Source organism: Salvelinus namaycush, chromosome 15, assembly GCF_016432855.1.
Source record: "Salvelinus namaycush isolate Seneca chromosome 15, SaNama_1.0, whole genome shotgun sequence".
NCBI classification, from domain to species: Eukaryota; Metazoa; Chordata; class Actinopteri; order Salmoniformes; family Salmonidae; genus Salvelinus; species Salvelinus namaycush.
In genome coordinates, this window is record NC_052321.1 from 26369768 (window position 1) to 26396682 (window position 26915).

At 40.5% G+C, this 26915-nt stretch overlaps 1 protein-coding gene across 2 annotated transcripts in view; it reads right to left on the reverse strand.

The window, feature by feature from the left end:
• Positions 1-8819: 8819 nt before the first annotated feature.
• Positions 8820-26915, reverse strand: part of LOC120059910 (gamma-aminobutyric acid receptor subunit alpha-2-like) — a 32711-nt gene continuing 14615 nt past the window's right edge. The window contains exons 5-9 of one of the 2 annotated variants that reach the window (XM_039008985.1): positions 19088-19231; positions 18636-18788; positions 12110-12312; positions 9934-9945; positions 8820-9119 (exon numbers count right to left, since the gene is read on the reverse strand). In XM_039008985.1, the coding sequence (XP_038864913.1) occupies positions 8820-9119; positions 9934-9945; positions 12110-12312; positions 18636-18788; positions 19088-19231 (812 nt within the window). Of the gene's footprint in view, positions 9126-9933; positions 9946-12100; positions 12313-18635; positions 18789-19087; positions 19232-26915 lie in introns of both variants that reach the window. The other variant, XM_039008984.1, reaches the window with a different exon arrangement.

Genomic DNA, 26915 nt, shown 5'->3' on the forward strand with positions numbered 1-26915 from the left:
CTTGAGAGAGCCTGCGTACTCTTTGTCGGAAGAAAAATGCTTCAGCGAGTGCTGCACCAGTGGGTTTTTTACGCTCATCTTGCATCTCTAACCTGCTGACACGGCCGTATATACTATATAGCCTATACTGTTCTGCAGTAGATTAACATTTATCAAAAATGTTATTTGTTTTGGATTTTAAAAAATTACAACATAATCTGAATCTATGCTTCAATATTTCCATAAGCACACCTGGATATACAGTTCAACCAATTGAACAACTGTCCCTCAACATTCCCGCAAACACAGAACCCAACCTATATAATTATGTGATCACAAACCAACCTATGGAGAATGAATAACTCATTGACTGTAAATTACTCTACTTCAATGTTCGTACAACCCAACCAAGCTGAGGACTATCCTTATGTGGCGACTTTGTCACAGGACAGAGTAAAAGGTCAGATGTTACAAACAAGCTGCAACAGCATCGATCAGCGATTCAGCACCACTAAAGTGGACAGCGAAGGAATCGGCATTCGGGAGTTCAGCACCACAGGACAGTGGACAGCGACCATCTCATGTGCAGCTATTCTAGCCTTGGTGCCGGTCTCTTTGTTTTTTTGAACCTTTATTTAACCAGGTAGGCCAGTTGAGAACAAGTTCTCATTTACAACTGCGACCTGGCCAAGATAAAGCAAAGCAGTGTGACACAAACAACAACACAGAATTACACATGGAATAAACAAACGTACTGTCAATAACACTATAGAAAAAATATATATACAGTTTGTGCAAATGAGGTAAGATTAGGGAGGTAAGGCAATAAATAGGCCGTAGTGGTGAAATACGCTGTATTTCGGCCGTTTGTGCTCTTTTTCCAACTCCTTATGGAATAGCATTGCCAAAAATGAGTGACAATGAGTTTGTATTTGTATTTATTATGGATCCCCATTAGCTGCTTCCATGGCAGCAGCTACTCTTCCTGGGGTCAAGAAAAAACGAAGGCAGCAATATACCTTATAATACAATTTGTAAATACATTTTAAACAGATTTTACAATGCATTAAGTGTGTGCCCACCGGCCACTACTCTACTACAACACACAATCCAGGTGTACATGTCTACAGTGTGTATGTTATGTGTGTGTTTGTACCTGTGTGTGTGACTCCAGCCACCCGCGCATGTTCCCAAGCCAAAACTTATGAAAAGTCTGCCTTACAGAACATTTCTCACTAGATAGGCTTCCAATGGACAGTAGCCAACTTTCTTTTTAAAAATGTTTTTTATGCATCCAGTCTTTAACAGTGGAAGTCAATCATTAACCCGATCAATAATGATAATATGCCACAACTCCTGTATTATTCATCAGATATTTAACCTGTGGAATTTGATGTAAAAGAACCAAATTCCCACTTGGTAACTGAAAATTACTGTAGTTTTCTCTGCCAACCCCATTACATTTGAGCGAATACCTATTATACGCTTGTGTGAATGTTCATTGCACGTCCCACTCCCACTAAGTCACTCTTGGGGGGTGGGGTCATGGCCAGGGATCAGCCATTATTGACAGGGACCCTGGAGCATTTAAGGTTAAGTGTCTTTCCCAAGGACACATCGACAGATTTTTCACTAGTCGGCTCGGGGATTCGAACCAGCGACGTTTCAAGAAATAGGACAAATGTAAACACCCACCTAATTATTATTTGTATTATTATTATGATCACAATAGGTGCTGCCTAGGCAGGGGAGAATGAAATGCTAGTCACATTAGTATGCAGACGCACTCCAAAAGTTCTCAATGCAATAACATGATGGAACTGCATGTCACCATGGCAATGCCCTCATTAGCATTCCAAACTGCTCTGAATCGTCTGGCTGGCTAACATCAGAGACTGTCTCCCTCTGCCAAACAAAGCTACTGATGTACATGTACTTCTTCACTAGGCCCCCAGGGCATGGACATAGAAAAGGGGAGGGGGTCCAGGCCCCACCCATCCTCTTAAAATGTCAGCCGGCATGTTATACATTTTCCTTTTCTGTTTCAGAGCTACTATACAATAATTTCCTGTTGAAAAGCGTATCTCTTTTGAAATGGTTCTGACACCAATGGTCCAAGGTGATGTCTGTCTCTAACAAAATACCATCCATCCCAATAGAAGTCTAATTTCCATGGAGGATGACATTGAAGGAGAGGCCATGGTAAATAAAAGGCTGAAGGAGTTCACTGAAGATAGAGGAAGAGTAGCCAACATGACCCTGTATGGCTGTCTTAGGGGTGACTAACCACTTCTCTTCCCACTCAGCAGTCAAGGTGAAGCCTCTCTGTTGGATGGATTACTTTTCACCTCTTACCTGTCTTATCTTATGAAATGATCCTAATGATAATCCAGACACACAATCTAGACTCAAAGGGGACGTTCACTTAGTTTTAACATCAAAGCCTCTGTTCGGAGACCTATCCTCTGTTGCTAGGCAACTGTATCAACACCTTGTTCATGCCTGACTGGCGTGCATTTAAAGGGGAATCTCACATCTCCCGGTTTGTCTTCACTGTTTCCTCCTCTTTTCTCTCTTTGCCAGAGCTGTGTCTTTCTGCGTACCCATTAGGAGACCTGTGAGAGAAGACCTCATTCAAATGTAATCACAAGCTTGCTCTATCAGGTTAGCCAAGCCTCTCATGCTAACACCAACACAGTTCAATTCCATTCCTTCTCATTCCCAGGGTAAATCTTTCCACAGCTTAGAAAAGTAATCATAATAATGTAAAAAATATATATTAAAGTGAGAACAGACACGCTGTTGGAATTCTAAAATGGCTGAAAGCTAAGTATTTGGGAAGACCCTGATTAAGTTTGCATTTCTGAAGCAGTTCCAAATGCCAGTCTCCAAAGAGGAAAGATTATTTCAGAACAAAACTACCTTGACTTCTATTTTAAAGGGGCAAGAAGTAGATGAGTGATGAAGGTTAACAGTAAGAGAGAAGGAGAAGAATTGTCTTTGTTCACATTATGAACTTCTCTAGGGCCTAATTAACATGCATCAAATTGAGTAGACTCTGCAGTGACCTTGGCCTACAAATGAATCACATACTGACTATAGATGCAGCTTCTGAATGCATTAGCAGTAATCACACAGCAAGGCAAGTATATGTTAATTCCCAAAATTAATTTTCTGTTTGGTTTCACACACTTTACATAAAAAATAAGAGTAGCCCAAAAGAGTAGGCAGGAGGTACGTAAACAGACAAACTGCACTGAGCTCTCTTTTAAGCCAAGGTTACTCGTCTTTGGATCTTCTGGCAAAGGAGTCTATTGATTATGTTTGGCGGGATCTGTCGGGGTCTGTGTACAACGAGAGCTAAGGCAGAATTGTGTTCGGTATGTGGTCTGTGCTCATGTATTCACTGTTCAGTGTGCGTGTTATGCTGATGCTGTGGTTTGTCTGGGTTGGCACTGTGATTGGGATCTCATGTGGTCTCATGTGGCATCAACTTAGTTAAAGGAAATCTGTGCATAAACAGTGAAATGTAACTAACTTTATTGGAGGAGTAAGTTCATCTTAACCTCCCCCCAAAAATAAAGAAAATGATGATGAAAAAATAGATCAGTCTCATTTCATGCTCACTAATATACAGCTATAGTCAATCAATCAATCAATCAATCAAATGTATTTATAAAGCCCTTCTTACATCAGCTGATGTCACAAAGTGCTGTACAGAAACCCAGCCTAAAACCCCAAACAGCAAGCAATGCAGGTGTAACTTTATTGTTACATTTTTGCACAGAGGAAGAAAGTGCAAAGAAGCACACAGAAACCGTACACTCACCTGGATGTTTAGTTCTTAATAACAGAACCCGATGACTCTCAGCCCTCCATTATTTGGAGTATTTCATCCCTGATTTACATCAAGCTGATAGAACAAGCCCCTACTAAACCAGCACGTGTTTGAGGTTTTCTAAGCCATTGTGTATTTTCAGTCTGATACACCAATGATTTTGAGCTCGTATAGTGGGAAGATGAAGACAAGCTCCCTTGACATCTGCAGACAAACAGGCCAACTGGTTAAGGGGGCACAGTGGGATGCGGGAGCGGAGATAAGAGTTCTGATGACACTCGACAGCTCTGCCCGCTGGCGATTGGCCTCATAGGTCCAGCTTAAAAGAGATCAGGGAAGAGAGATTGTGCTGCCCCTGATGGCCAGGGGGCTAAGTGTGTGTGTGTTGACGAATGTAACAGAGCCAAAGAATGGGTGTGTGTCTGTGTACAGTATCTTTCTGTGAGCCTGTGAACACATACATGTCCTTATGCTTTAGGGTACCTTCAAACAAAAACGTGGTGGTGAGGAGAAATGATTCCGTGAAACGCTGTTCTACGTTTTCAATTGAACTTTTCTGATGGATAGTGCAACACAACCCTAGGCCCTGCCCCAACACATTGTTCCCATTGAAAAACATTGAGTTGTTCAGTTTTATGCATCAGTTTGTCTGGTTTGAAGGCATCCTTAGTGCATGTGTGTGCATGGGAAAGTGTCAGAGAATTTGTGGAATTTAGACTAGAGAATAGAGAATAAAATAATATAACCCTACTATCTTCTATCACCCTAGTTTATAGAGGGCCTACATTATATTCACTACCCATGGTTCAACAACCTCATCAAGCACCACTTTACCTTCCAATGCAATTATAGGCTATAAGAGGACCGTACAGTTCATCTGAACAGGTCTTTAACGCAACATTCAAATTGTTGCTAATTTATGGCTAGTATCTAGGCCTATATGGGTTTCTAGGGAGGTTAATCTTAGTGGAGTTTGCAGTCGACACATTAAAAAGCAGACAAACACTGAAACAGATAAGTAGAGAGACAATTTGAGGATTAAGAGCGAGCAGAAAGGAAGAAGCACACAGTGAGGTAATTCTGCTGACAGACAGTGCACTGCTTGCTGTTTTCTTTTAGAGCACTATACTGTACAGTCTGCTCTGATATCGATTGTGCCCATTTCAGCAACACTAGGTATTCAGCGGTGTTGGGGTATCAGCAGTGTAGGGATTTCAGCAGTGTTATAATTTTAGCAGCGCTGGGATTTGGTTGCTAGATGTCCTGCTGCTGACAGTCGTGTGTTGGCTCTGGGAGTTCTGAGGCTGTCTAAGGGAGGTGTGTGTGTGTGAGTGTGTGTGTGTGTGTGTGTGTGTGTGTGTGTGTGTGTGTGTGTGTGTGTGTGTGTGTGTGTGTGTGTGTGTGTGTGTGTGTGTGTGTGGTGTGTGTGTGTGGTGTGTGTGTGTGTGGTGTGTGTGGTGTACACATCCCTTTAATTTGAGCATTTGGGGGTTTTGTACAGTATGAAATATCTGCTATATGAAACGATGTGTTGGTGTTGACAGTAAGGGAAATTATTGTTTACTTAATTTAGATCTGTGATTCAGTCACTAAACTCAGGCTTGAAGCACCAAGCCAGTAATAATCCGGGACAGGCAAGGGCAGAAGTCAGGTTGGTGACACCCCCTTTCAGGCAATTTAAAATAAAAGTCTAACAGTAATTCAGCCATTTTTGTTTAATATTTTCCTGCTTCATATGTTTACTGGCATAAATATGACATTTTCAATCCTTAGGCATTATGTCACTCTTATGGCAGTGTTATGTAGGTTGTGTGTATGGCTTCCTCAAGTCAAGTGAAAAAGAAATACTGTCTAACTAAAGCTGGTAGGTTGAAGGAGGATGTCCGCACATGTCCGGTTATGTGATTCATCAGCTGGACGCTTTGGGCTACTGTGTGAGTACGCTGACTAAACCCTTAATAGGGCAGCTCAATTCTTGACTATTCATTAAGAGTCACTTCTAACGTCAGGGTGCATGCCTTCAGGATATCTTAAGTTTCTGTGTCATATCTATTTGAAATGTTATGGTTGTTAAACCTCTGCAATCTGTCACCTAAAGTAATAGGATAGGGTATCTACAAGATTTGTTGAAGCTCATGATAAGTATTTTTCATCGGACAGTTTGCAATGTCAAACTGAAATGCCATTAATATGGTAACTCATGGGACTCTGCAAGAAGAACATGTTCAGTTCAAGAGGACACCTTCGAATGGGAGTGAAATCCGATTGTGTGCTCAAAGTTTTAAGAGTATAACTCTTTCTGTGATTTTGACAATATCACTATGGAAAAGCATGAGAATAACAAGAATTCTAGACTTACAGTAACATTTTAAAATGCATTCATTGGAAAAATACATGACTTTATGATTGTATTGTGTGTGGTATATCATCATAAAGTAAGTGTAATGTTTTGTGCCACATTTTGTTATATTCCAAATGTGTGTACAACACAGCAACAAATCCCACTAAACTACATATTTACTTACAATAGAAAATCCAATGGCATGGTACGCTCACCCACTGCTAAAATAGAAAGAGAAACAGTGATGTGACCAAGAAAAATATCTCACAAGTTGAGTCAAAGAGAAACAAACAGAGACAACCTTGTCCATATGAACTGATTTGTGAACTTTTATTACAATTTGTATTTTAAGCATGCTTATTAACTATTTATGAACTAAATTAAACAATTAAGGAACCATTTATTATGAGGACATGTAATCATATATACATAATGAATAACAGCTTTATATTGTGCATTAGCTTCAATGTTAACAATTTATGTAATACTGTTTATAAGCAGTTTATAAGCAGACCTTCAAACAAAGTGTTACCTGGTGGACTTGATATGACTACATTAGAAGCACTTACAGTTTGGTCCAAAATTATTGACACCCTTGATAATGATGAGCAAAAATGCCAGTATAAAATAAGAATTCAAATACTGAGCTATATTGTATGCAAAAAAAAATGGTAATCTTATTATTTTATAGTATGACAATTAATCAGAGAAACAGATTTTGTTTAACAACTAATATAATTGTTTTTCTCTCAAAAAGGTAGGGGTCAAAATTATTGACACCCCTGTTTTCAAAACCTTTCAATACCTCACCTTGGGAGGATAACGGCACTGAGACTTAGATTCCTCCATACAGAATCCTTCCAGATCCTTGATATCCTTCATCGGCACTTATGGACTGCCCTCTTCAATTCAGACCACAGAATCTCATTGGGTTTCAAGTCAGGAGACTGAGATAGTCATTGCAAAATGTTGACTTTGTGGCCAATTAACAATTTATTTGTGGATTTGGCTTGTGGTTATTGTCTTGGTTATCATCCACTTGCAGCCAAGTTTCAGCCTCCTGGCAGAGGCAACCAGGTTTTTACTAAAATGTCTGGGGAACAATTAAGTACCTTACTGTGATTGTTTTAAATTAAAATGGCCAAAAATAAACAAAAATAGCTTCTTAGCAAAGAACAATTTCTCAAGTAAGAATTTTGAATGGACGGTCTGGGAGTGGTCTGAGTGGGAAGGGAAAAACTGAAAATTAAATGTTATTAGCCGAGAGGTTTGGAACTCTATTTCTTATTGGTCTATTCACACATTTACCGCATGGTGATGTCACCATGGAAGACCAAAACTCCATCCCACAAAAAATGGCAGATATTTTAGGTGACCTTTTGAAACAGCTCATACACTAAAAGGACATTATCATAATTTTCTCAATTTCACAGTATTACTCCAACCTCATAGGGTGGAAATATAAAACACAGAAAGACGTCCTAAAACAAATGCATGTAAATGCCTGGAGTTTGCTAAATGGCATTGGCACTTGGATTGGAACCAGTGCTTTGGTCAGGTGACATGAAAATATAGCTCTTTGGCCCCATACTTACTGTAAAATGGTGGATCTTTGCTTGTACTGGGGCCCATTTCTTTTAAGCATATAACATGCATACAATATAGCTCAATATTTAAATGGTTTATTTTATAGTTATTTTTTCTCATCTTTATCAAGGGTGTCAATTTCCAACTCCACTGTATGCATCTGGGTCCTTTGATCTGCATCAGAGAAAAAAAGCTACATTGCATATAAAATGGTGACAACAGGAAATCACATACTTGAGTCATTATGAGTCATAACTCTATGATAGATAACAGTGATATTAAATATTGGCATACAGTACATTCCTGCAAGCCTTACTCACACTTTGTGTCTATTCACTGTCCTCTGTCACAGTGTCTTTGAGCCTACGATAGGAAGTGATAGGAAGTGATCCTTCATCCATCCCTGAACTTATGGTGAGTCTAGCTGTGTACTGCCGGAACCTGCAGGATCAACACTCACTTGTGTAGATCTGTGTTCACTGTGTGATGAAAAAATGGTGCAACATGACTGTACGGTCTTTATTTCCAACTTAGGAATTTGATCCGATTAAAGTAAAGAATAGTGGAGACGTAAACATTTACATCGTAAGATATGAAGAGCATGATATAGGTTAATAATGGAACAAAAACAGGAAATGGTTGTCTGTGCTTTCTTATACAGGAGTCTTCAATACAGGGTTATAACTAGGAGTTGGTAACTATTTTTTGTGTTGACTGAATTATGGCAGTTGGTTTCTTGGAGGTTCAAATAGAAGGTAGAGAAAGCACCAGTGATTTCTTTATTTATGTAAGTATAAGATCCTTACATCACTATAAACAAACAATCGTTAAATGTTAACCTCTTTACAAGTATAATCTTTCAAACAAATTACAATTCAACTAGAAGTTAGTAATCATTTACCTAGGTATCTCCTCGTAATGAATGCGCCTACAAAAGAAAGCAACCATATTGACTCCAGTGCATGCCACGGCTCCATGTAACCAAACTCACACACATAAAAGCACACAGATTATCAGTCCTGGGTCAGCTGTGTAAAGTGAATCCTGTCTCCTTGCAAAGTGAATATTTTGTATTCATTTGGATGGGACCATGTCCTTTATGACTGGTTCTCTGTTCAGGTAGGTGGCCCAGTAGACCAGGTTAAAACCGCTGAAGAGCACAGGGAACATAATCCGGGACATACGGTCGATTTTGCTGACGCTGTTGAAGGTCTTCTTGTTCTGCTCGGGCTTGACCTCTGGCTTGGCCTTGTTGGGGTCAGAGGTGGCACTCTTGGAGATGGTGGGCATACCACCTTGGTCCTTGATGATGTTTGGAGCGTAGTTTGCCACGGCAACAGCGTAGGCATTGTTCTTCTTCGTGACGGATGCCTCCTTCTTCTGTTGTAGGAGAGAAATAAAATACACATTAGAGACTGGCTTGTAGTGTCTCTCATTGTATTACAACCAGTAATTAATTACAACCAGAGGTAATACTACTATGAAGGCTAACTGATCCTTCAAGTGTTTGATTGTTACTAGATCATTGCATTTGTTTTCTCAATATCTCTCACACAGCTAAAATCTCATCTCAAGGCACAATACCCAGACAACATAATGTGATTGAAATTATTCTTCTGATTTAAATGGAGCATCTGTTGTACAGTAGCTATTTCACAGTAATTATGATTCTGCCTTTAACAATCTATGATGTATTACCAAAAAAAAGTGTATAATCTGCTAAATTGCCTGTTAAGCCTTATGGGGTTTGATTTCAATATCAATTTGGATTGAAATGAACAGTAACCTTGAGGTCCTTATGGAGTGTGAATCTCTTTGAATTCTCATGACCATTCTAATTGGCCTCACTTATCAAATCTGTATTATGGCAGGATATGTATAAGGTTACAACCAGTTCAGTTAGTAATAGTTAAGCTGAAGTAAAAGCACACCCATCACTGTCGCTGTCACATACATTCCTCGGAGTATGTGAGTTGTGGGGAGAAAGTGTAATTATCAGATATGCTGGGAAAGGAATGAGCTGAAATCAGAATTCGGAACTCAGAAACACTTATGAAATCTGAATGCTGGGCTGATCTTATTTTCCACTAATTTTGACCAATCACATCAGATGTTTTTCAGAGCTGATCCGATTGGTCAAAAAAAAATCCAAATTTGGCTGTCTGTCTAAACACAGCCATGGTGTCACATATTTCTCTGGCTTACAGTGCCTTCAGAAAGTACTCACACCCCTTGACTTTCACATTTTGTTGTGTTACAGCCCGAATTTAAAATGGATTAACTTGAGATTTTGTGTCATTGGCCTACACACACACACACACACACACACACACACACACACACACACAATACTCCATAATGTCAAAGTGGAATTATGTTTTTAGAAATGTTTAAAAATTAATTAAAAATGAAACGCTGAAATGTCTTGAGTCAATAAGTATTCAACCCCTTTGTTATGGCAAGCCTAAATAAGTTCAGGAGTAAAACTGTGCTTAATAAGTCACATAATAAGTTGCATGGACTCACTCTGTGTGCAATAATAGTTTTTAACATGATTTTTTAATGACCACCTAATCTCTGTACCCCACACATACATATATCTGTAAACTCCTTCATTCGACCAGTGAATTTCAAACACAGATTCAACCACAAAGACCATGGAGGGGTTTCTAATGCCTCAAAGGGCACCTATTGGTAGATGGTAAAAAAACAGACATTGAATATCCATTTGAGCATGGTGAAGTTATTAATTACACTTTGGATGGTGTATCAATTGACCTAGTCACTACAAAGATACATGCGTCCTTCCTAACTCAGTTTCCAGAGAGGAAGGAAACCGCTCAGGGATTTCACCCTGACGGCCAATGGTGACTTTAAAACAGTTAGAGTTTAATGGCTGTGATAGGAGAAAACTGAGGATGAATCAACAACATTGTAGTGATTCCATACTGAACTAAATGACAGAATGAAAAGAAGGAACACTGTACAGAATACAACTATTCCAAAACATGCATCATGTTTGCAATAAGGCACTAAAGTAAAACTGCAAAAAATGTGGCAAAGAAATTAACTTTATATCCTGAATACAAAGCGTTATGTTTGGGGCAAATCCAACACAACACATCACTAAGTACCACTCTTTTTTTCAATCATGGTGGTGGCTGCATCATGTTATGGGTATGCTTGTCATCAGCAAAGACTAGGGAGTTTAATAGGGGGGTAAAAACGGAATAGAGCTAAGCATAGGCAAAATCCTAGAGGAAAATCTGGTGCAATCTGCTTTCCAACAGACACTGGGAGATGAATTCACCTTTCAGCAGATCAATAACCTAAAACACAAGACCAAATATACACTGGAGTTGCCTACCAAGATGACATTGAATGTTCCTGAACGGCAGAGTTACAGTTTTGACTTAAATCGGCTTGAACATCAAGACTTGAAAATGGCTATCTAGCAATGATCAACAACCAACTTGACATGGCTTGAATAATTTTTATGCAAATGTTGAATAATATGCTAATATTGTACAATTCAGCTGTGCAAAGCTCTTAGAAACTTACCCAGAAAGAGTCACAGCCATAATCACTGCCAAAGGTGATTCTAATATGTACTGACTCAGGGGTGTGAATACTTATGTAAATTACATATTTCTGTATGAAATGTTCAATACATTTGCAAAAATTTCTAAAAACATGTTTTCACTTTGTCATTATTGGGTATTGTATGTAGATCGGTGAGAGAAAAAAATCTATTTAATCCCATTTTGAATTCAGGCTGTAACACAACAAAATGTGGAATAAGTCAAGGGGTATGAATACTTTCTGAAGGCACTGTAACTCTATCAACCATCTCCTACTTGAGAGATCACAGATCATTTGTGCGTTTCGCCTCTGCTTTTGAAGCACCCACACGCAGCTCCTCATCTCCTTTTATCATCCTTTCTTTCTTTCATCCCTCCCTCTCTTTTAATAAGGTACCGCTTCAGATGCAATATCTCAACATGAATATTCAGGCAAACACTTCTGAGTATTAGAGAGCCTGGCTTGCTCTGAATATAATGTATTTATTTCTATGCTTTATAGGTAGGTCTTTGCATTTCCTTTACATTTATCTCTGCAATGCCATGGGGCTGTAGAATCTGTACATTAACCGAATGTATGACATTGTTCAGATTTGTATTTGTCTTGACAGCCGTTGTTCACTTGTTCTACACATACCTCTTATAGCATTACTAAATGAAAACTGCTATTAGTGAGTACAGTACCATGATAAAGATGCAGTGTTATCTCAAATGCAGGATTGCATGTGACATTCAATTTAATGAACAGCAATATGGGACTGTCAGTGGGGTTGCCCTAGTTACCTTGACGTTGACCACACTTTTGCCGTCCCAGGCCCAGCCTCTTTTAGTGAAGTAGTTGACAGTAGCAAACTCGATGAGGGCAGAGAACACAAAGGCGTAGCATACCGCAATGAACCAATCCATGGCCGTGGCGTAGGCCACCTTCGGCAGAGAGTTACGGGCACTGATACTGAGAGTCGTCATAGTGAGCACAGTGGTCACACCTGTGTCATCACAAAAAGAGAAATGTGATCACCATCTAAATCAAAAATGTTGACAATTAATTTCAATGAAGAGTACTGTAGTTTTTTCCTTGTTCACTTGTATTTCCTTGTGTAACAGAAAATTGTATTTCCATCCACAATGACAATCGATTATTCATGTGGATGATTCTCTGGTAGGCTACAAAAAAAGTATTCCCACATGTAGTGGCAAACAGCTCACTGCGTGTTGAGTGAAGCATTCTTTCAAGATGTAACTGCTGTGGCTGCTGTTACTGAAAACCGGGGGAAACTCCTCACAGTGCAAGCATTACAAATGCCCATCCCCATACCATGCACAACAATTAGGGCTGTCAAACGATTACAATAATTAAATAAAGTTAATGGCCCTAAAGAAAGCTTTTTCCATAAAAAAAACAACTTTGCATTGAGTTGCAGTTATACTATGCATTGATTGGGGACGGAAACACAAAATTAGACTGTTTTAATAGCATTTTCACAGTAAACACAAAAGTCACTAACATACAGCTTATTAACACTCCCGATGGTTAAGAAAGCTAACTCTCTCTTATCAATATTCTTGAAGTTTAATACTTGCGTGCGCGCGCGTACACACACACACACACATACATACAGCTTTAAGTACTGTTAAAGCTTCAAACATTCTAAATGAGTGTGACTATAGGAAAAAAGAACGGGCTCTATGGATACAAAGAACAAAGAGCTTTTAAACTTGTCTAACAATGTTATGAAAGCACTGTTACCATCTGTACTGTTCAGATAACTTTACACCCATAGGCCTACACACTCTCCCACCTACACCCTCCTCTCGCTCTTGATGGGCAAGTTCATTTTGCATGGCTCAGTGCCCGGGGTGAGCGGAGTTTGAACATTTTAGGCCATTCCGTTGGTCCTTCAGTGAAATCTCCATTCACCCAGGAAACGGACCAGGCAAATCGAACTCTCCCACTTAATCCCGTTCTCACACACATCCTCTCTCACACACACACAATCATAAACACCCCACTCTTGCATATGCAGCCTACCTTTAAAGCATCTCTTTGAGTAGCCTATTCCTTTTCGTGATGTATTGATGTCTCTACCTTCTTGCCCTTTGTGCTGTTGTCTATGCCCAATAATGTTTGCACAATGTTTTGTGCTGCTGCCATGTTGTGATGCTGCCATGTGTTGCTACCGTGTTGTTGTCATGTTGTGTTGCTACCATGTTGAAGTCATGTTGTGTTGCTACCATGCTGTGTTGTTGTCTTAGGTCTCTCTTTATGTTATGTTGTGGTGTCTTTCTTGTCATGATGTGTGTTTTGTCCTAAAAAAAAAAGTTTTATCCAAGCCCCCGTCCCCGCAGGAGGCCTTTTGCGTTTTGGTAGGCCGTCATTGTAAATAAGAATGCCTGGTTAAATAAAGGTTAAATAAAAAAATAAAAAATAAAATGTCAGTTCTTCCTGTGGTCAAGTAACATAACTAGCTAGCTAAATATATTTTGTTATCAAACCCCCAAAAATAGTGGCTCGCGAGTGGCCCGTGACATGCGCACAAATCTGCGGCAGAAAGAAAAACAGCTCTGGTAATATTGGGCATCATTTTTACATGATTTTGGCTAGAGGCACAAGGTCTTCTGCGATGTAAAGGGGTTTCATGTTAAGGCGCAAGCATGACTAGGTCATGTCTAGATGGGATACAGTTTGTCAAAATGATGTCAAAAGTAGTTTTTAGCTAACCCTACGTTATTTACCCTGCTGCGTAAATTCTCCGACAAGTCAATTTTGACAAAATATGTGTCCCTTCTAGAAACACCCATTGACCGTAGTTGTGGTGTTGTGCTTTGCGCTTAAAAAGGGTCCGTGCGGAAACATGTGCACTTACGCCTTGATCACACCGACAGCATCATTGCATTTTAGTACACCAGAAGTACATTCATTTCCAATGGAACGCTGTGTTTGCCTTGCAGCATTGCATTGAAGAGGCAGTTGCAGTGCGTTCTGTGTGGTGCATACGTTGGATTTATCGAATGTATGCATCAAACTGTATGTGTAAACGGCTTGACAGAAATGGTAGCAGAAGGTGAATGTTGATCTTATGTTTCACACATATCTTGATGATGCTGCGTACCATTTTGCGCAAAGACACTGTTAGTGCGATCGAGGCGTTAAGATTCTGTGCAGTGAAGAAATAAAGATGCAATTAATGGCGTCCCAAAAATGTACACCGATAAACATGTCACGAGTTAAACGCATTATTAACGCATTTACTTTTGACAGTCCTAACAAAAATAATCTTTATATAACACAGTCACGATATATAGATAAATATCTGGAAAAATATGTTTTACTGTTCAATTGTCTCAAGTCAAAGGTGAGCTGTTGTCATGACCTTTTATGATGTCTAGCACATCATTTCTATGATGTGTTTAAGAAGGCATTTCGGCAGCGCAGTTCAAGTAAAGTATTACCAACAGGCTGATACGAAGTACTCGGCATGGTGTACAAAGACTGTCAGCTGCTGGAGGACATGCGGGAATCCCACCCTATCAAACCACTCCAATGCTTTGAAAGGATAATGTGTTTTCCCAGACATGTACTCATACATACACGGGAATACACACAGAAATAACAGACACACACACACATAGAGGCATCTACCATATTTCCTCCGCTTCCTTGAGTTTCCTCCGAAATGATCAATAGGTGTCTCTCCCCCTTAAATTAAGTCCCTGTTCTATGAATTCAGTCAGAGCAAAATGCAAAGCATCTCCCTGTCTCTTTATTAATTGCCTGGCCTCATCCTCATCATTTTCAGAGAGAAAAAATACACTTAGATTACTGCATTGCAGGTGAAGGTGAGAGGATAAACAAATCTGGAAAACATGTTTTCCATTGACAATCTACACATTGTCATTGTGTACTCTAAACATGCAAACATAGGCATGTAAATAGACAACGAGTTATCATTTCTTCCTTCAAACCTCTGACTAAGATGACATTGACAGTGAAATAATGGGTGTTTTTTTTCCACATGGCTGCTGATGGATAGGTTTTTTTGGTGGCTTTTTTTCAATGCATTTGAGGAAACATGAAACTACATCAAACAACATACCGCAGGCTAACGTAAAATAACAATCCTCCGATTGCGAGGATAAAACGCCCAGTGGGGATGTGCTGTGGAGGCTTGAAGTGGTGACTACATTAATAATTTAACCAGAACACCACCACAGAGCCAGACCTCACAGAACAGAGACAACAAGGAACACAGTTCTAAAAAGGAACACTTTTCCTTAGATGGCCTTTGCTGAAAATCTGCATTATATCGTGATTTATTTCCGATTGAGCCAATATATGCAGCGTTTACCGTGAATGCAGTCGCCGCGAACACGAGAACAATGCCTTTAAATTTCAATTGCGCTACAGCGCAGATCTTCAGCGCTACGGATTGAATCGAGCCCTTAATGTTACAGTGTATTTGTGAGATATTTGTTAGGAGTTTGTCGAACATCATTGTTTATGTAACTCATTCCTAGCTACCACAGTGTTACAAGTTAGTGTGCCTTTAAAGAGCAACTGAAGGCAATAAACAACTTCTCTGGTAGAAAACGGCCAATGTGGCATCGATATTAGTCAGAAACAATTATCGTAGTGTCAAAATGTACTACAAAGTGTAAATAGGATAATTTTCGTCATAAAGTCAATCTCATCCAAAACTGAGATTTGCGAGATAATTAGGAAAAAATTGTATGTCACAGAATGAAGGGTACCGTAACAGTTTTCCTTGGGTTGGGTTTATTTCAATCCTGCCCACAGCTGGCAGCACCCAAGTAATCATCAATTCGGAGCGCAGCTGCATGGGACCCGATTGTAATGCCCATGGTCCATTTGGTTTGACATTTGATATCCCTATGGGGCTAGTTAGGGACCATCAGTAAAAGTACATGAGACAATCTTTTAAATGTCAATAGCTCCAAATTTCAATGACTTAAAAACCTCAAACCAACTATAAATTTTAGAAATTAATATGCAAATATTGAAAGCATTTAATGAGACAACTAAAGATATGCAACATGAACATATTGTGTAATTTATTGACGGTCCCTAACTAGCCACAGAGCTAGACTATTCAAAGTCAAACCAACTTTCACATGGTCGCACACCAGCCGGCTGAAGCTAATTGGTGAAAGAAGTTGGCTAGCTTGCTAGCTAGTCTAGCCTACTTCCAGACAAGACCTGGTTAGAATGTTTTAAGTTATCTGGAAGGGTGAATGACTAACTGTGTACTGTTTTAGCAGAGCGAATGTACCATCGCTTCCCACGTTCGAACACACAAAAGAGACACCCACATCAAAGCACGCCTCGTTATCAGTGGCATCTCATAATGAGGATAATTGAAACCGAGGCTAGATCAGGAAGTTCAGCCCCCCTTTGAAGCATATTCATAAAAACTTCATGAAACCTGTTCACTCTTTCAGTGTAGAATGTGCCAAATCCCAATGAAAAAAAGGAGCAATCAGCCACAGTTCTTTGACCCCTCTAGAAAGCTGGATTTAACAGCTATTATCTGAATTTGAAATGTTTAATAACCTTGCATGAATAGCTAGACCAGGGTTTCCCAAGCTCGGTCCTCAGGACCCCAAGGGGTGCACGTTTTGGTTTTTGCCCTAGCACTACACAGCTGATTCAAATAATAATCTAATCATCAAGCTTTGATCATTTGAATCAGCTTTGTAGTGTAAGGGCAAAAACCAAAACGTGCATCCCTTGGGGTCCTGAGGACCAAGTTTAGGAAATGCTGAGCTAGATTGTCTCAATGAGTGATATTCATGAGGATTATCATTGAACATGTTTAGAACAGTTATCAATCTGTTTGATACACTAGAAGACTGAGGGAGAATTGTGAACAAATTAAAAGTATAGACAGAAAATCCTGCAGGTGTTGAATTTGTATGGTGAGTTGACCCCAAAATGTAAACAATAAGAAAAAGAAAGGACTCATAATATAGAAAGAAGTATTCAAAGGAAAACAAATAGATGGATATACTATTTCCTAAAACTTTAGAAACTATTCTACACTAATTTAAACCAACAACAATGCATATATAGACAAAATTGATAACGTTTTTGTTCATATGTTGTCTGTTATGTTGGCAACCATGGGCATTTAGAGTAACTGATCATTAATACGCCTGTTAGCCTCCTGGGTGGCGCAGTGGTCTAGGGCACTGCATCGCAGTGCTAGCTGCGCTAGCTGCGCCACCAGTCTCTGGGTTCGCCACCAGTCTCTGGGTTCGCGCCCAGGCTGGGCTGGGTTCGCGCCCAGGCTCTGTCGCAGCCGGCCGCAACCGTGGGGCGACGCACAATTGGCATAGCGTCGTCCGGGTTAGGGAGGGTTTGGCCGGTAGGGATATCCTTGTCTCAGTATGTAAAAATGTAATAAAATGTATGCACTCTACTGTAAGTTGCTCTGGATAAGAGCGTCTGCTAAATGACTAAAATGTAAATGGTCTATGGTTACATTGAGGGCTAAAGTGGTAGTTATGTTATGTTAAGTCAACTTAAAAGCCATGAATTTGCTCCTCTTAAAGGCCTATTAAAAACCATTCCAGTTCCCCTAATGTTAAACCATTCAACTGATTCAGAACATAATCTTCATGTCATTAAGGTTGTGAATACACTGACTGGATCTGAATACATGGAACTCCAATGCATAATTAGCACTGATTATATGAGGGGAATCTACATTATGGGGCAGACGGAGAGAGTGTATAGAAGCCCCAGTTTAGAGACCGACAGGTCCCTGACATTTCCAAACAGGATATAAGGGTCTGGGCTTTTATTTTATTTTTTCTGTGGGTCGATTGGGCTTCTTGTGATAAGCATGCTGTGATGCTCTGATAGTGTTAGCCTGTCAGATGTAACACTCCTGCTCAGGGATAGGAGTGTATGTGCAGCATGTGACTTATCTGACCATTTGACCAGGCTGTTATTTAAGAGCAGGTGTTTGGCCTGACTGTAGAGTAACAGGTGTTCGAACTAGCTATGGTGGAATGCATTTTATCTGACAAGGGCTGATTGACTAGAAAAATGGAACATATGATGTGTATGACATGACCATCAATGTGTTTGACCTGAACATTGAGGAGCACTCTCAACCACTAAAGAGCAGAGACTTCCAGTGGAATAATATGTTTTACTTGACTACATAGGCAAACATGTTCAGCCTGACTAAAGACAAAATCACATATGAGACGTTGCAAACATGGCACCGTTGTGGTAGTAATCCCTATCTGCTGTGATCAAGAAATTGTGTGAGAAAGTGCTTACCAAATACAGTTCTGGCGGGTACAGACTCTCGGTTGAGCCAGAAGGAGACCTGGGAGAGGATGACGGTCATGATGCAGGGCAGGTAAGTCTGGATCACAAAGTAGCCAATCTTCCTCTTTAGGTGGAAGTGGGCTGTCATGACGGTGTACTCACCTGCAGACAGGGAAGAAGCAGAACAAATACAGGTGAGAGTGTGTTGTGATAATTGTATTTTTTTATATTGGTTCAGGAGATTGTTGTCTCTGCTTGGTGTCGCTGCTCAGATCCAATAACGGGTACTGGTGTAGACTCATCAACTGGAAAACACACACTCACAGGTTACTATTACTAGTGAGTGTGGGTTTTCATTTTCCAGTTGATGTTTCCTTTCCAACCCTTCACCGAAATACTTTTCTTTAAAAGACTATTTGATTTGAGCACACCATTTTTTGATTATTCTGGTCTAGACTCACCTGTGCTTGATTTAATGGTCTCTGTCCCCACAGTTTGTCCCTGAAGGTGATACTGGTTCAGTCTGGATCCATCTCCTGCTACCTCTACTGACGCTGATGCGTTTCGAGTCCAAATGTACGTCACTTCAGCCATTGTGTAAGCATCTGCAGAAAGTAATAAAGGTCAATAAGTCTGTACAATAAGTCTGCCACAACAGCTGATTGGCAAATGTACTGTAAATTGATTAATTGTAAATGTGACTAAACTAAACAAAAGTAAGAAGAAACTGTACTAAGAAACAAAGATAAATTATTTTGGAGCACATTAAAATAAATTTGGGGTAAAAAGGCAAACTCAGCTACATACTGTACTTCATTGAATCAGATAGCTCACTCATCACAAAACCCTCTGATATTGCCAACTACTTGAATGACTTTTTCATTGGCAAGATTAGCAAACTTAGGCATGACATGCCAACAACAAACTCTGAACCTTCATAGCCAAACATATCCATCCAAATACACCTCTGCTGTCTTCAACCAGCGATCACTGCCTCATTGCCTGCGTCCGTAATGGGTCTGCGGTCAAGCGACCATCACTCATCACTGTCTCCCTAAAACACTTCAACGAGCAGGCCTTTCTAAAATCGACCTGGCTCGGGTATCCTAGAAGGATATTGACCTCATTCCGTCAGTAGAGGATGCCTGGTTATTCTTTAAAAGTGCTTCCCTCACCATCTTAAATAAGGATGCCCCATTCAAAAAAGTTAGAACCAGGAACAGATATAGCCCTTGGTTCACTCCAGACCTGACTGCCCTTGACCAGCACAAAAACATCCTGTGGCGTACGGCATTAGCATCGAATAGCCCCTGCGATATACAACTTTTCAGGGAAGTTAGGAACCAATATACACAGGCAGTTAGGAAAGCAAAGGCTAGCTTTTTCAAACAGAAATTTGCATCCTGTAGCACTAACTCCAAAAAGTTCTGGGACACTAAAGTCCATGGAGAATAAGAGCACCTCCTCCCAGCTGCCCACTGCACTGAGGCTAGGAAACACTGTCACCACCGATAAATCCGCGAAAATTGAGAATTTCAATAAGCATTTTTCTACGGCTGGCAATGCTTTCCACCTGGCTACCCCTACCCCGGTCAACAGCCCAGCACCCCTCACTGCAACTTGCCCAAGCCTCCACCATTTCTCCTTCACCCAAATCCAGATAGCTGATGTTCTGAAAGAGCTGCAAAATTTGGACCCCTACAAATCAGCAGGGCTAGACAATCTGGACCCTCTCTTCCTAAAATTATCCGCAGAAATTGTTGCAACCCCTATTACTAGCTTGTTCAACCTCTCTTTCGTATCGTCTGAGATCCCCAAAGATTGGAAAGCTGCCGCGGTCATCCCTCTCTTCAAAGGGGGAGACACTCTAGACCCAAACTGCTACAGACCTATATATATATCCTGCCCTGCATTTCTAAGGTATTCGAAAGCCAAGTTAACAAACAGATCACCGACCATTTCGAATCCCACCGTACCTTATCCGCTATGCAATCTGGTTTCCGAGCTGGTCATGGGTGCACCTCAGCCACACTCAAGGTCCTAAACAATATCATAACCGCCATCGATAAGAGACAATACTGTGCAGCTGTATTCATCGACCTGGCCAAGGCTTTCGACTCTGTCAATCACCACATTCTTATCGGCAGACTCAACAGCCTTGGTTTCTCAAATGACTTTCTCGCCTGGTTCACCAATTACTTCTCAAACAGAGTTCAGTGTGTCAAATCGGAGGGCCTGTTGTCCGGACCTCTGGCAGTCTCTATGGAGGTGCCACAGGGTTCAATCCTCGGGCCGACTCTTTTCTTTGTATACATCAATGATGTTGCTCTTGCTGCTGGTGATTCTCTGATCCACCTCTACGCAGACGACACCATTCTGTATACTTCTGGCCCTTCTTTGGACACTGTGTTAACTAACCTCCAGACGAGCTTCAATGCCATACAACTCTCCTTCCATGGCCTCCAACTGCTCTTAAATGCAAGCAAAACTAAATGCATGCTTTCCAACCGATCGCTGCCCACACCTACCCACCCGTCCAGCATCACTGCTCTGGACAGTTCTGACTTAGAATATGTGGACAACTACAAATACCTAGGTGTCTGGTTAGACTGTAAACTCTCCTTCCAGACTCACATTAAGCATCTACAATCAAAAATTAAATCTAGAATCGCTTCCTATTTCGCAACAAAGCATCCTTCACTTCACTCACGCTGCCAAACATACCCTAGTAAAACTGACTATCCTACCGATCCTTGACTTCGGCGATGTCATTTACAAAATAGCCTCAAACACTCTACTCAGCAAATTGGATGCAGTCTATCACACTGCCATCCGTTTTGTCACCAAAGCCCCATATACTACCCACCACTGCGACCTGTATGCTCTCGTTGGCTGGCCCTCGCTTCATATCCATCGCCAAACCCACTGGCTCCAGGTCATCTATAAGTCATTGCTAGGTAACGCCCCACCTTATCTCAGCTCACTGGTCACCATAGCAGCACCCACCCACAGCACGCGCTCCAGCAGGTATATTTCACTGGTCACCCCCAAAGCCAATTCCTCCTTCGACCGCCTTTCCTTCCAGTTCTCTGCTGCCAATGACTGGAACGAACTGCAACAATCACTGAAGCTGCAGACTCATATCTCCCTCACTAGCTTTAAGCACCAGCTGTCAGAGCAGCTCACAGATCACTGTACATAGCCAATCTGTAAATAGCACATCCAACTACCTCATCACCATATTGTTATTTATTTTGCTCCTTTGCACCCCAGTATTGCGACTTGCACACTCACCTCCTGCACATCTATCACGCCAGTGTTTATTTTGACATACTGTAATAATTTCGTCACTATGGCCTATTTATTTCCTCACCCCCTTATCCTACCTCATTTGCACACACTGTATATAGACTTTCTCTATTATATTATTGACTGTATGTTTGTTTATTCCATGTGTTGTTATTTGTGTCACACTGCTTTGCTTTATCTTGGTCAGGTCGCAGTTGTAAATGAGAACTTGTTTTCAACTGGCCTACCTGTTTAAATAAAGGTGAAATAAATAAAAAATATTTAAAAAATAATACATAACTGACCAAATTATGAAAGACAAGCACTGTAATTTTGAATTATGACCAAGTGAAGAGATAGTACTTTAGAAACTAATTTTTGTTTTCGTAATCTAGCCAATTTTGACATTATAGCTGGCCTATCTAATGGGAAATCGCTCAGTTCTGCCTCCAGGACAAGACTCTTGGCAATAAAAGTCAACGTGCGATTAAAGTAAGGGATTTGGTTATTAATTGCATACCTCTCTGGCTCCCTGTTGCTGTGCGCGCCACCTTTGAAATGCCGGAGTTAGATGACTGGTGAAACTATACTTTTAAAATCGGCTTCAGTAACACTGGAAATCCTTGCTCTTTTAGCACATAATTATCACTGGTGTGTCAATATAAGTAGTATAATAAAAGATCCACATCAAAATACGTCAGTTTAAGCTAGAGATATGTTTTTTTGCATCGTCTGCGAAGGTAGACAAAACCACACTCTATGGAAAGGGGAGATTCTCACAAACACTATGGTGTTCTCCATTTTGCTCTATGACCCGCACAAGTGTGACGGACTCGTCTGAAGGTAACATACCGGTTAAAATTTGTTATGGAATTATGGAGGTCATTTTGTGCCTATCATAAAAAAGGGGTTATGTGTAAAAAAAGTTAATAATTATGTATGGGGCAGATACTTCAAACCCTTATTCCTTTTTTTTTTTTACTGTCTTTTTTGCCGTTTATGGATGTGTTATTTGGGGTGGCAGGTAGCCCAGTGGTTAGAGCGTTAGGCCAGTAACCGAAAGGTTGCTAGATCAAATCCCTGAGCTGACAAGGTAAAAATCTGTTGTTCTACCCCTGAACAAGGCAGTTAACCCACTGTTCCTAGGCCATCATTGTAAATAAGAATTTGTTCTTAACTGACTTGCCTGGTTAAATAAAATAACTGTGTTTCTATGGGATGTGGTACTAAAGGCCAAATGTAGTATCCCCCCCAAAAAAGTATTATTATAAGTATTAGGTCCTGGAAGAGGTTGAGCCAAGAGGTTGATTGGGTCTTTTCAGAAGGAGGAACCACACAGACTTGGATGAGGTATTTCATCCAAGTCTGTGTGGTTACATACATAGGTAAAGATGGGTGGGTGTTAAAGGGTAGGGGCAAAACAAACAAATGGCCATCAATCTAATGATCTAATACACTTGTTGGAACAGGTGTCACTGCGTGCGCACGCTTATCAGTATAATGATCTAATAACTCAGTTCAAACAGGTGTCACTGCACGCGCGCACACACATCAAGTTTCCCCCTGAAAACTTCATACTATAGGCATATGCTCTTCTAAAGGCCATGGTGCATTATGAGTGCAAACAAAAAACTTTCTTGGCTCTGTCACTGACTGCGAAGAGACCTGGGGTTCCTCGATCACACCTACAGCGTCATTGCATTTTGGTACACCAGAAGTACCTTAATTTCCAATGGAACGCTGTGCTTGCTTTGCAGCACTGCCTTGCAGTACTGCATTGCAGAGGTAAATATGTTGAAAAGCAGTCAACAAGTGCTCAGCATATGTGGGATCTCCTTCAAGACTGTTGGAAAATCATTCCAGGTGAAGCTGGTTGAGAGAATGCCAAGAGTGTTTAAAGCTATTATCAAGGCAAATGGTGGCTACTTTGAAGAATCTAAACTCTAAAATATATTTTGATTTGTTTAACACTTTTCTGGTTACTACATGATTCCATATGTGTTATTTCATAGTTCTGATGTCTTCACTATTATTCTACAATGTAGAAAATAGTAAAAAGAAAAACCCTTGAATGAGTAGGTGTGTCCAAACTTTTGACTGGTACTGTATGTTGCACACATATCTAGATGATGCTGCGTACCATTTTGCACAATGGTGCTGTAGGTGTGTTTGAGGCCTTATGTCTTGATCACACCGACAGCGTCATTGCTTAAAATGGTACACAGCATCAATAGGATGTGTGTGCAACAAAAGTTCAACTTTCTGCTGTCATTCCTGTCAAGCCATCTATGCATACAGTTTAACGCATACGTTGAATAAATCCAACTATGCACCAGACAAAATACCCTGCAACTGCCTCTGCAATGTATTTCTGTAAGGCAAACACAGTGTTCCATTGGAAATGTATGTACTTCTGGTGTACTAAAATGCAGTGACACTGTCGATGTGATCAAGGCATTAAGCCCTGTTCACATTACCCCAACGAACTCTGTTACATTGCACCCACAACAGAGTGGAAACGCAACGCGCCCTTGTGATTATAGGCTCCGTTGCGAGAAGGACAGAGCATACTTTGAAATTGTTATAACTTTGAGTCGTTTTCAGTCCGTCAAAGAACAGGAAGTTACCAAACCATAGAAGAAGATTAAAATATTGATGGCTTTATGGGATCGCTAGCAACTTTACCCATTCCATAAAAGTGAGTCATATTTTAATATTCATGGTAAATAATACCCATTATATTATATGACTTGCCTTCAGTTGAAGTTTATTGTGATAATAATTATTATAAAAACCAAAAGTCATTACTAGGTGAGGTCGCTAGCTACAATGGTACATTCAACCTAGCGTTGGCTTTTAGCTTGCTTGACATGCTATAAAGTTAGAGAAACAAGTTGAGGATAAAGTAACTAAACAAAACATGTTTTATTATCACCTGAAACAATATATTTATCCTGTCTTCCATAAAAAGGTAATATTTAGCAATCTCCCACAATAAATGCAATCTCTGTCGAGAGACAGCGTCGCCTCTCTTGCGTTACAATCACTACACTTGTCTGATCAGTAGTGGGGCGAGACTCCGTGAAGATGACATATGCATTACGCCATGATGTAAAAGGGGTATTAGTCCCTGTCAGTCTGCCCTCTGAATTTGCTACAATGTTCTTCTGTGTATCTTAGGCGAACACCTTGCATAGACTACAGACAGTAGCTTAGAGAGTCTTACAGCTAGACCTATATGAGAAAAGAAAGTTCAGAATAGAGGGGAATAAAACATCTGTGCATAATGGCAACCATTAATGACCTTATCCATGGTGTTTTACTAACAGTAGTATTTCCTTCTAACGACTATAGGCTAGGCTATGTGAGCACACCCAATTAAACAAATTATCTTGGGATCCTGAAGACCGAGGGCTATGCGTGTGTATGTGTCTCATGTCAACCTGCTACAACACCGCTATTTTGCAGCCCATTATAAACCTATAGCACCTGTCTGTGGGAGAAGAGGCATCTCAAGGACCACTCCTGCATGTTTAAAGTAGCTATTCTTAGGCTCTGTTTGAATATATTAATTGATGGATTCTCCCTTTCTTGAAATAATCCTTGATATAAATATAGGCCTATTAGATCAATGATGACCAATGAGCATAGGCTATGTATAAATAAATAATCACTTATCTGACATGACTTGGTTGGTAGTCTAGAGTAAAATCTCCTTTCACTATCCATCTATTGGTGATGTCTTCAAGGATGGGAGGAATGAAGGACACATGGGTAATCCCAAAACAGGGGCATTGTCTCCGTTATAGGCTATTTGTCTCAGCTATATACCGCTAACTTAGGCTACCACTTATTCACCTTATAGAGGCTAGTGGCTAGACCTATTAGATAAAAAATTGCTGTCTCAGACGGGGCTTTGCCCAAACCCCCTGCCCCGTGACTATGCAAGGTCAATGACAGGGGTTTTGCGGCAGCCCTTGAGCCCAACCGAAACGCGCAATCCTTCTCCACGCAATCCTTCTCCACACAATCCGTGACTTACATTCACAAGATTATAAACCTAGGCCTGTAAGATTACTTGGAAGTGTACATAAAACACCATGCCATTATGCACAAATTTGTAAGTTAATAGAACCATCAGTTCTATTAGCCAATGTGCAATCACTGGAAAACAAAATTGATGATCTACGGTGGAGACTATACTACCAACGAGACATCAGAAACTGTAATATCTTATGTTTCACCGAGTCATGGCTGAACGATGACACGGATAATATAGAGCTGTCTGGGTTTTCCGTACATCGGCAGGACAGAGCAGCTACGTCTGGTAAGACAAGGGGTGGGGGTGTGTGTCTATTTGTCAATAACTGCTAGTGCGCAATGTCTATATTAAAGGAAGTCTTGGGGTATTGCTCGCCTGAGGTAGAGTACCTCATGATAAGCTGTAGACCACACTATTTACCAAGAGAGTTCTCATCTATATTATTCATAGCAGTCTATTTACCACCACAAACCAATGCTGGCACTAAGATCGTACTCAACAAGCTGTATAAGGCCATAAGCACACAAGAAAATGCTCATCCAGAAGCGGCGCTCCTAGTGGCAGGGGACTTTAATGTGGGCAAATTTAAATCCGTTTTACCTAATTTCTACCAGCATTTCACATGTGCAACCAGAGGGGAAAAAACTAGACCACCTTTACTCCACACACAGAGAAGCATACAAAGCTCTCCCTTGCCCTCCATTTGGCAAATCTGACCATAACGCTATCCTCCTGATTCCTGTTTACAAACAAAAACTAAGCAGGAAGTGGTCAGATGACGCAGATGCTACGTTACAGGACTGTTTTGCAAGCACAGACTGGAATATGTTCTGTGATTCATCCAATGGCATTGAGGAGTATACCCCCTTAGTCACCAGCTTCATCAATAAGTTGATCGACGATGTCATCCCCACAGTGACCGTACGTACATATCCCAACCAGAAGCCATAAATTACAGG